The 12,394-nt window shown below is 34.2% G+C and overlaps 1 protein-coding gene across 6 annotated transcripts in view; it reads right to left on the bottom strand.

Annotated features, from left to right (window-relative positions):
- The window catches only part of LOC149782468 (mitogen-activated protein kinase kinase kinase 2-like), a 60,327-nt gene that overhangs the window by 35,509 nt on the left and 12,424 nt on the right, over positions 1–12,394 (bottom strand). For all 6 annotated transcript variants that reach the window (XM_089933880.1, XM_089933883.1, XM_089933882.1 and 3 more), the window contains 2 exons: positions 8,230–8,370; positions 1,576–1,663 (listed from right to left, as the gene is read on the bottom strand). In XM_089933880.1, the coding sequence (XP_089790006.1) occupies positions 1,576–1,663; positions 8,230–8,370 (229 nt within the window). The remainder of the gene's footprint in view (positions 1–1,575; positions 1,664–8,229; positions 8,371–12,394) is intronic.

The raw sequence follows: 12,394 nt of genomic DNA, 5'->3' as shown, positions 1-12,394 counted from the left end.
TTATCAAATTTGTTTTGTCACATTTTAGTGGCTTGTTTTTAACAGATTAAACAAACACAGGTATTTAATGAGATGCCAGTTTGTACACTAACAGACTGAACAAAAATATAAATTAATGAGATTCTAGGTTTTAAATTAGCAGACTGAACATGAGTAGATGGATGCTTAAGATTAACCGTTTCTGAATTTTATTATAGCCAAAAACAAGGTTGAAAGTATTTAGATGCATGCATCTGTTTCAAAGACGCAATGAAATCATAAAACGGTAGATCATTAAGAAAATGTACACAAAAGGCAACTGATGTGATTTCAACAAATGATATAAGCATATGATTCCTCTGAACAACCTTCATTTGTTAAGTCAAATCTATTGAGAACATATGTGACTATTTCATTAGCATGGCCTGAACTGTGGAATCTTTCAATAGCATAACCTAAACTGTGGAAGCTTTCAATAGCATGTCCTAAACTGTGGAAGCATTTAATAGCATGTCCTAAACTGTGGAAGCTTTCAATAGCATGGCCTAAACTGTGGAAGATTTCAATAGCACAGCCTAAACTGTGGAATCTTTCAAATCCATTAACTGCATAAAAAGTTCGAGTTTTGAAAACAAGCAAAACAAAATTTAACAATATCCAAGAATTGAAACTGCTAACAATCCACTAAACTAAGAGCAACTAAGTTTTATACAGATTGCAAACACCATTTCTCACAAATCAATTGGTCCAGTAAATTCTTACCGATCTGCGTCAATGCGTGTGTACCAGATGTATCTAAGAAGACAGATAAACCCCTTCGTGATTTATTTATCAGTGTATTACAGTAGTTGATGACCCACTAAACCTATGCTTAAAGAAAGGCACTATGAATGACTGAGGTGACAAAATTTATTTGGTTAAGATAATTCTGCTGTTATATAGCATGACATTTAGACAGCTGTAATTATCAATGGAGTAAAACATCCTGCTGCTCAGAAGCAACTTATAGCTCATTATTAGCTGAATGATCAGTACTCCCATTTAGCATACATTTTATTTATCTTTAATATGACTTGGTGATTTTAGAAAATACTCCACGTACACTAAAATTTGTACCATATGCACACTAGCCACTATACACTATTTGCTAACCTCTAAAATTATGGATTTACCTTTGATGGTATTTTTTGTGTATATTTTATATGTTTGTACTACGTTTTATCTCTGAGTGAAATTAAGTTTGATTATAGTCTATAGTTAATGATTTACATTTTGATGCAGTTTTGTTATACTTGTATTTATTTAGTCTGTATTTGATGATTTACATTTTACTGCATTTTGTTGATATTTGTATCTGTTTACTATATGAGTAAATTTAAGTTTCATGGTAGTCTACATTTGATGATTTACCTTTTACTGCGTTTTTGTTTTAACTTTTACAATAAATTTTAACTCTCAGCAGATTCGATTTTGATTGTAGTCACCATGTTATGTGCAAGGGCATACTGAGTCATACTGAACACATCCTTTCCAAAACTTGGGCCAACTGTGATCAACTTTCTGAACATTAGAGCAACACAAAAATGTCCATCATACCAGTTTGCAAAGAAATTTGTTCATCATTCTCCATTTGTTCCTCAACAGCAGTGTTGCTTTGTTCTTCTTCCTCATGACTATTTTTGAGCTGAAAGAGAAAAAATCTCCAGTATGAACTATTCCAGAATTAATTTCATTTAGTACAATATCTAATTATATCTAGCAAGAGTTTCAAAATAATAACAAGTTTATAAGTGAAACCCCATGTTGATATGACCGTACAAGAAGGATGACTGGCAATGACAAGATTTTCAAGATGGCCACTGTGGTACAAATATCAGACATCAAATTGGCAACATTTTCATTTATGACCAACTAAACATCATGTAAAGCCTTTTGGTGAAAAATCTCATGCATTAAGAAGTAGCAATAACAATATATTCAAGGTGTTTACTGTGAAGGTCATACTGGATGCATGCAGCAACATTTTTATTCAGAATTTCAGACTGACTAAGCCATGGGATGAATGTGTGTCAGGTAAGTTATGGCAATCCCCCAAACAGTTTATGAGAAGAAACAATAATAAACTTGTGTTAATGGACGGATGGATAATGGACAAAGGATCATCCCATAAGCGTTTCTGGTCTATAACCAGCAGAGCTAAAACAAAGATACTGTAATCTACCTTTTGTGGATGTGAATAACTACAGGTATGGTAAGAAATTTCCTCACATAAATATACAGACACCTCTCATACATTACACCCACATCCATGATGGAGAAGAATATATAGTACAGTCTCAGAAGAAAACAACTGTGACTAGTTGTATCAGAAAAGGGAAATAATTTGAAAATGTAATGGAGCACCTGCAAGATATTTATAAATGATGTTGGTGAAGATGACGATGATGACCAAACCAGCAAAACAATGACCAAGAATATATTGGGAAATAAATGTCTTGACCTACCGACCACAATGAATAAAACCTCTGTATTATTTCTGATTAAAAACTGTAGTGTGTATGTGAGATAGTGAGAGACAGACAGACAGTCAGACTGAGATAGAGAGATCATTACAAGCTACAAATCAATGTATGTACAGAAGTGAACTTACTTTCTGAATGAAACAGCTACACCATACTTTACTTTTTAGCTATATCAAAATGGTTATCTAATAACTGCACTATTTTTAGCTAGTTTTATTTATGTTTTAAATACTTGAACCTTTTGGAGGTTCTCAGGTTGTCATTTCCAATTGCAGACAAGTAGCAGTGTCCACTGTTATAAATCAGAAGGTAAATGTGTGTTTTATGCAATACTTTGTATTCTACAACCTTCTGAGCTTATCTGATAGTAATTGCAATACAAAGAGTATACTTTTATAGTGAATTTTCATTTCACTATTTGCAAAATAAGATCAAATTCTGAACATAATCTGTCATTCACTCCTGGTATGAAAACCCCCTTCTCTTTATTAGCTTGTCAAGCCCTGTTGGAAAATCACAATGTATACAGATGGATATGATGTACATCCATTTCTTTAAATCAGGGTGTGTCTCAAAATGAGCTCTTTCTCTGCGTCACACATACACACACACATACACACACACACACACACACACTTCATAATTATAGTAACACCAGGATTAAGTCAAGTGAATCACTATATCTGATCAATGCTTTTATATACATAATGAAAAATCTTTAAAAATGAAAAAACTTAATAACACATAAATGTAAAGAAGTAACATTTGATAAACTATTAGGTTAAATATGAGTACTGAAAGAAAAACACTTCTATTTTTACTGTTAAAAATGACATTTCCACTATTTATATTCATCCTAATCAAGATTTTACCATATAACAACCTACGTTTTGGATAATGGTTTATGAGAATTGTGTGGATTTTGTAAGCACTAATGAGAAATGCTGACAATATCTGGTGATGGAAGAATAGATTAAGATAATTTGAATTTAGGTTGTGCATATATGTTTTGATAGCTCTCACTGAAGAGGGAAGCCATCACAAACATCTGTGGTTTTCTTTAAATATGAGTGGTCCCATGCCTATCCTCAGAGCTGCATTCAGCATTATAAATATTTGTCATCATCTTGGAATTTATCACAGAAGAGTATCTCCAAGAGAGACTCACAATTATGATTAATATAATCTTAAAAGTATTTTAGGCATTTCGAACAACAGCGACCATATATTCACATGTTTATATTTCATCAATTTCAGAGATATTCCTATTTTATATGATTGCAATGGCACCTTTTATTAGAGTTATTGCCTATGTACATTCTCAATGTAGCTAGAAGCAAGTGTAAAAAGGGATGGACTGGAGGACTACATTTGACAGTCATAAAAATGTCCCTCAATTTCTGAACTACTTTTGGTACCAGGACTGACCGATTGAAGGTGTTAACCCACATTCCATCCCAGCTGACTGATAGACCATTGACCACACATGCTTGGCTCTGCAAAGGGGGGAATGAAGGTGGGCCCTTTGTTGTTTCCCTCATTGTGAAAAGATATATCATCAATTGGCCCAATAAGGCACAAATTCAACTGAATGAGTAAGACTGGAGAGAGATCATTATGCATTAAGTAGCTGTCCTCCCCATGCCAGTGAGTTGAGTAAAACATTGAGCTGTCCTCGTATGTGGTAAATCTGAATGTTTATCTGGTACTAGGCACAACAGCGAATTTAATCCGATATCATGGCAAAAAGGTCCACTGATTTCGTCCCTCCTTGTTTGAGGATGTAGCTGATCAATAGCAAATTGTCGATAGTATCAGAACTATGTCCGTACAAGCATTCTACCCAACTGTTAGATGTACTGAGGGTGGCCTTCATTCTAGGAGGCTGATGTGAAGAACCATCTCCTGACACATTCACTTGCCACTGACCTGAGTCCATTGTCAAGTCTGGCAACCAGTGTGCTCCCCAACCCAGACAGAAAGGCATCTGTACAGATCATAATTTAAAGTTGTGCTTTTTGTGGGGTAATCTTGCTGTAAGCCACTTCCTGTCTTGCCACTGGAGAAGGACATTTTTTATATGGGTTGATAACACAATATTCTGATCGAGAATGCCCATGAAAGGTCACCACTGGGATAAAATGACCCATTGGTAATAGGCACATGTAAATGCAGCTCAAGTGTACAAAATATGCTACTGCACTGAACAAATAAATGTTTCTTTTTCTTTATGAGCGGAGGTTTTATGTACATCTATATTGTATGCTTAACTGTAGTACACATCTGTAAGTTGTAGTTAATGCAACCGGGGCGTTTGTAAACAAATGTTTAGAAAGCAAACGTTTGCCCTTAGTTGTGGTTTGCACATTAAGATACAATTTGTAAACATGTTCATATGGCCTTTTGACAGTTTTGGAAGAGAATGTATGACCCACATTTTGGTCATTGCATTGTGTCTTACAACTTTATATAAGGTTCTGACAAACAGAATTATATTATTCCCACTTTAATTTCAGTCTCTTTAATCATTGTTAGTTGTGTTCAGATATAATTTGAAAAGAATCATTCATTCAAACATTTATTAGAATTACAAAGTGCTGAATGATATTTTGGACTTTTGGACTAAATCATTTTTTGGAATACTGTGAATTTATTCAAGAACATTATGAATTATAATAGTGTGATACATCAAGACTACTGGCAAATCAGCACAATCAATACTGGAATTCATCTGAAACAGTCTAAGCTTTTGGACTTGTGATATAAATTTTATAATTATTTGGGATTTAATTCACAATATTGTCAGTTCTTCTTATATTTTTACTTTGTAACTTAGAGAAATACACATGTCTGTAGATTTGAATAAACGTGTTGTTTTCACTTCTCTAAGTTTAAGATAAATGAGTTGTAACAGCAGTAAGACGAGAAGGCAACTGACTGGGTCAATAAACAATTTTTGTAACTTTTGCTGACTAAGGCAATGTCCAAAATGATGGACTGTCAGTGTCATCCCCTACATTCACAGAGGTTTTGACCTTGCAGATACGGATGACAGTACGTAGAGGTGGAGATTTGGATGGAGGCAGGATACAATAGATTAGTTCTATATCTCCTTGAAAGGTGAATTATGTCCATTCCATTGTGAGACTGGATGATTCAGGCATTTTTATTTCACACCTTTCTTCTAACGGGGAATTACCTCCTCTTGTATACTTTAGGCAGAGCATTCCATATGGTAACAATGATACCATATATTCTTGGCATGCATACTTTTTTCATAGGATATGCCGCTAAAAGTGGTGTTATACTAGAATGCTGATTTGGCTTAGCTGGCTGGTTCTATGAATAAAGTCGCTTTGCTATGAAGTACTTTACTAATATTTGGACCAGCTGATCAGATTCATTGAACTACTCCTGTGGCCTAATTGGTTAGAGTGTCCTCCTAAGATGTGGGAGGTCGTGGGTTCAAACTTCGGACAGGTCATACCAAAGACTTATAAAAATGCGTGCGATACTAATGCTAGATGCTCATCATTAAGAGGTTAGTTTAGGACTGGTTGGCCTGGTGTCAGGATAATGTGACTGGGTGGGACATCATGCTACATGTCTGCAGCATGATGCCCCAGTGCTAAACATCTTATAAACTGCCACACTGCAGACATGATAGCAAAATGACCGAGAATTTTTTTAATCTATCCAAAACACACAAACACACACTCAGAATGAGTGTCCGGTATCTTTGGCAGAAGATAATGTAGCTGTTGACATTTTGTGGATGGCTGGCTCACCGTCCAAAATAAGCAAATCATTACCACTGTAGTCATATACTGCACTCTCATACTGCTCTATTGGTTGGTCGACAGTTGGAACGGTATATGGTGGGTGATAAATGTCATGGTGGTTGGGATGAACAGAGTTGTCCATCTGTCCATACAAGTCAAATTGTAGCTTGTTTTGTTCCACTGGCTGTCCTTTATGAGTCAAATAAAAGACCCTCATGGCTCAGTAGGAAGACTGACGTACATGTACATGGATAGAGTACTGGATATTGTATAATCACACATTATGGGTCAAGATAAGTACAAATCTGCACCCTCATGCCCCATATGCGGGGTTGTATTTGACTTCAAATTATCATGTCTCATGATTGGAGCTAAAGGCTTATCCTCATTGAGATCCTGAAAAATGTCCTGTTCCATAGTCCACAATCTTGATTATATAGCCTTATTTATATAAGACTGCATGTGTGATTTCAACTCTTAGTTGGAATCATCTTTCATCCTAGCTGTATCAAGATCTGGTATTGTCTTGTAAATCTTCATGGAGGTTGGAGGGGGTCATCTCCCATAAGTCTTGTTAGAGATTCTTAAGTGGTAACTCATGCTGACAAGAAATAGATATTGCTCTTTTTGTGGCCCCTGAGTTCTTTTTTTAGAGACAGTACACAATATTCTGTATCCACATTGTGACACACTTTTATTTGAAGAATATAATGGACTGTCTTGAGGATATCCCGATATGAGGAGTACATGCCTATCAATTCTCATGCCAAAAAAAAACTCCTGATTTTGTGTTGTAACACGTACTACCTCCTGATTTCATAACATCTCCCAATGTTTGCAAAGAACTCCCAATTATTACATTATGTCTTACATTATGTCTGTCGATTTGCATTCTTCATAAAGAAGACCACATAAACAGATGTCTTATGTTGCATCCACAGATGCAAGGTTCTATTTTATCACTCATGAATATTGTTGTGACGAAATATTATCACACTATAAAGAATGTTTTCTTTAGTAAATGGAATGTTAAGTTTAATCACTCTTAATGTCATTTTATTTCTAAGACGTCACACCTGGCCATATCAAAGTCTACAAACTGGGAACTTGTCCATATGTGCTCAACCAGTGCACACAACACGCTTTCTGACACCTTACAGCATTAAAAGCTCTAAAATATAAAGTTCATGCAAAACAAAATGATACAGAACCAAAAGTGGGTGCATAATACTTACCCTAGCACTATAAGAATGAATTTGCTGAGCAATGCACAAAAACTCTCCAAAATTTATAAAAACAACATATATAACACTCAAAACAATGGCTGGGGAGAGACATACACTAAAAATTGATACACAAAGGTAAGTCAAATGTTGAAAGGACACTAAAAGATGAAGCCAAAAGCAAATTGCGTTGAGCAATATAGCACACATGTAATGCGTACGATGTCCACTCATACAAAAAGGATGTTATTTTTTAATTTAACAAAGGAGTCTGAGTCAGACTGGGATCATGCTATGTTCAATTGTGACCCTCCAATACTAACTGAAGGAGGGAACAATTGGAGACTAAAAGTCCTGGAAAAGGAAAGCAATTGAAACAAAACGCAGTATTAGCAGGTAAGGTATCATTGGTTTGATGACATCCTCTTATGGCAAATTTATTCCATACAAAATTGAGATGACTGGAAGTAGACATCTCTTGGACAAAAAATGTGAATGGCCTTAATATGTAACATATGAAACAAATATAATACCTGTCCATTATATTTTGAGGCATGTTAAACAAAATGATAGTGGACACCCATTCTAAAGAAAAGTAAATCTGACTGGAATTAAATCCTTATCTCTAGAGTAATAAATTTGACCATCATAATATATTCTAGGAATATTTTTGTTTGTGTTCAGATGATGCTAGAGGATGTTTTATCAAATGTATAGAATTACCATCTTTAATTCGGCTTGGGCATCATCTTGTATTTTCAGGTCATTGAGAAGCTGAATCATCACGTCAATCCAACTGTCTTTATCGCTGTCTGCAACTTTCATGTCACCAGAGTGTCGAAGCTTATTTTGAATATCGATCAACTGAAAAATTAAAATGTAAATTAAAATCAGCTTCTGCAATCATGTGTCTGTGTAGTAATTGTCATTTTCAAGACTAAATACTCTATATTTTAGTTACGATTTTCCCGTCTGTTTATCTTTCATTGACCACAGTAAAACCTGAGAGTGAATACACATGAGCTTCATACTGATGTAGTCATATAATACAGGATCAGATATACTGATTTCAACGTTGTAATTTTTACATTTTGATATCAACATTTACTATTTACTGGATGTGGTACATATCACATCTTGCCTGGAAAATAAAGTGAAAACATAAATTTGTAAATACTGAAACTATGGAATGCAAAGTCTTATGTAATTTGACTACATTTTGATAGTTGCCTCTGAAATTCCAACATTGATGTTTTGCTTGGCACTCCTGGTGTCAGGGACCCTCTTGGCACAGCATGGAATCAATCACTGTTTACTACAATAATCAAACATTTCTAATAATTTCAGCTATTTTGAAAACTTTATTTCTTTGGCCAAACAACTCTGAAATTTGTTAGAAAATATCAATTGATTTTACTAATCTTGGCTTATGGTGAATTCTGATGTTAATTTTTTTCTCAGAGAGAACGAAAACCATGCCTTTGGGTCAAACAGCTGAACAATCAAGTGTCAATCAAGTATATATTTAACATTTGATAAACTAAATACTAAAATAGCTGAAAGAGAGATGACAATAATGAATTTCTTTCACCTACAATTATGGCACGATTCCAAGAGTATGTTTGAAGTGATATATTTAATTAAGACTTATTAAAAAAATACAAAAATAACCATGCACGAAAACCTTACAGAAATTCAAGGTGTGAATGGCACTGTTACTTATTATTATTCAAACTCTGTTGGATGCACAATAATGACAGACCTCTGTGATGAAACTTAAAAATAATATTGAATACAAATGAATGAATTAAAATGAATAATCATCAGCTACAACGGGAAAAGAATAAAGATGTCATCTGCTACTCATAAACTTTTCATTACTTTGAAAGCTTTGTCTCTGAATGATACCTCTCATGGGAACAGTGTCTCTGAATGATCGAGCAGTGTCTCTAAATGATGGAACAGTGTCTCTAAATGATACCTCATATGGGAGCCATGAAATGCAGTAATGACTTATGCTTAAGAATTCAAATATAATAACATATCTTTTATCATGCTTTCAAGAAAGATTTATTCCAATTATCTGAAAATTTCATCCTTGGATAAATTTAAGCAATAATAACTCCTGTTCACATTGAGACTATATAATCCCATATCTTGAAAGGCTGGGGAAAACTTTGGTGTACAGGCCAATAGATACAGTTTTTGCATTGCTATAACAGCACATCAATGAATTAAGCATTACATTAGGCACATTTTCCCAGGAAAGTCCGCTGTCAACAGCATTTTTTCGTGCAAACAATATGGTGAGCTTTCTAAGAGTTGCAAGAGTCTCACTTCTGTTTCAAAGACAGTTGGCACTGATAATATGTATGAATGGGGATAATCTTAGATATGATATGTATATCTATATTGTTTTCTTAACTTCTGTTAGTGATCCCACCAGATTTTTGTCATGATTCTAAGATGTAAGTCAGATGTTTACTTGGACCCGAGTTCAAGACTTAGGTTTTTCCCTCGGAAATTATATTGTATCTCAGGTCAAATGAAATTAGTATATATAGGATATGGTAATCAATTATTCACGATCAAGCCTAAATAAGTCTGCTTATCAATGAGTATCATATACAGAGCCTTTTTATTTTGGGAGATAAACTGTATCACCAAGAGTCAGAACTGTAACATGCTTGAAAACTGCCAACTTTAAAATTTTCAGGGGTGGTGGGTTAGTGACTCCAAAGTATTCCTTCATTGCCTAACCAGAGAGAGAGGGAGAGCATGAAAATCTTCTATAAATTTGCTTTCCTCTACAGTCTCTCTCTATCAACAATCAAGTTGAAAAGGAAATTGATGAGAAAGAGGGGGTAATAGATTAATTGCTACTTAATTAAGTCACTTTTATGACAGTAGTAGGAAGTGTCTGTTACTTTGCAACCTACTTATCAAGACCTGCAAGTAATTTCTGGACATTTGACCTTATTGTCAATTTCTTTTTATTCAGCTTTGTGTTGTATAGTTTGCATAGAGCTAGTTTCAGAAGTGGAACCTACCAAGGCAAGCTGATTATTTTTCATTTTTATCTTCCTAAAATGTTTGTGAATTGCAAGTTACATAAAACATACTAATAAACATTCTTGATAAAATTATGTATGAAAAAAATGTTAATCCACTATTGCCATTTAATGCATAATAGATATAACAAAATATGCTTAATTCAAATTAAAAATAAGATTTCAATAGCAACTTGAGACCAAATGTTAAAAACTCACATAAAAACTGAATCCATTAACAATTATCAAGTGATTCAGCAACATCCAAAAAATGCTTCTTTCCTTCACAGAATATTTTTCGTCAGGAAAAATTGCTTAATCTTGGCACTCTGTTCATAATTAAAAATCATCAATTTTTCAAATTTCACAATAATGAAACTTTAAAAGCTTGATTGTAAATTTCTTTCTGAAAACCAACGACACGTGCATACACGTGTACTTCAATCTAAAGCTCTCCTCAGTGTACACACTGTTGTGTATTTCAGTCTTGTTTTGTATTCCAAGTAGCTGAATATTAGAAGATATAATAAAATGTATAAATACTAGTTTTCAAGCAGTTACACGGATTTGGCTTAAATAATCTGTATTGTTCTGAAACAACTCAACATACATAGATGGGGCTATTAGAAACAATTCAGCATAGGTAACGACATCATGCGCATCAACCTAGCACTACCAGGGTTAATGGTTTCTTTTTTCACTCATAGCAACCATATTTGATGGAAGATCAGCCTCTTTAGTCCAAATCTGAAAGGGTTTTAAAAGCTAAAATCCTTTATGTCACATCAGATCCATTTCTGCTGAGAAAGTATTAGAAGAATATGTTCTGTTTTTAGTAACAACAGTCACAATGGGCAGCTAGTCTGCATCATCTGAATAAACTATATGGGATAATGTCATGAAATTTGACATTCTATTGAACTGTATTTTGAGATGTAGCTGTTGAAAGGTTCTTCTATCTGAAAATAATTGTGGCCATATTTGTTGCAGGATTAGTTTACATAAACAATTTGCTTATGGTTAGAAGCACTTTAAGGGTTTCTAAGCTATTTTAAGGTATTTTTGTTTTTAGTAATGCTGGACATATTTTATGGTATATTGGCACCATTTGTGCAACTTTAAAAGGCAACTCATGCCAGGATACTTTCTGTAAGAAATGGTCAAATGATATTGATTAGTTTTCAAGACGTTTCTTAAAGCAGATTCCTCCCTTTTTTAGTAACAGTGGCCATATTTTGATGGCAGATAAATATCACTGGTAACAATATGAAAGGCCTTTATGTCTGGATATGCCTTGCTAAATTTGGATTATATCAGTCTGGTGCTTTTTGGAAAGTTAAAATAGTAAATGTGACAAAGAATGCTAGAAGACAAATGACGAATGGCAGTTGCTGGATACAAGAGCTAAATAAAACAAAAGACCCAGTTGAGACTGAACTCACTTACCAGTTTGACAACTACTTAATAGTTAAACAGAAAAGAAAGCCAGGAATTTTTGTTTGTTAGAATACCTGGTCAAAACTTTATTAAAATTCTATTTATCTGTTATGTTTTCTCCATCTCGGACCACTGATCAGCATCATTTGTACAAAACTGAAAGATCAGCATCAGTTGTACAAAACTGAAAGATCAGCATCAGTTGTACAAAACTGAAAGATCAGCATCATTTGTACAAAACTGAAAGATCAACATCAATTGCAAAAGAAAAGGGCTTCATGTTTGGATGCATATTGAAATTTGTTGTCAAATTCTTATAGTGGGTTCAGTGGTTTAATTTATTTTAATGCATAGTAACATTCACCATATTTGATGTCAGATGAGCATAATTCATACATAAT

This window comes from Sinohyriopsis cumingii, chromosome 15 (genome assembly GCF_028554795.1).
Source record: "Sinohyriopsis cumingii isolate HCF-2022 chromosome 15, ASM2855479v2, whole genome shotgun sequence".
NCBI classification, from domain to species: domain Eukaryota; kingdom Metazoa; phylum Mollusca; class Bivalvia; order Unionida; family Unionidae; genus Sinohyriopsis; species Sinohyriopsis cumingii.
The sequence above is the reverse complement of the archived record's forward strand: the minus strand, read 5'-3'. Positions and strand labels throughout refer to the sequence as shown.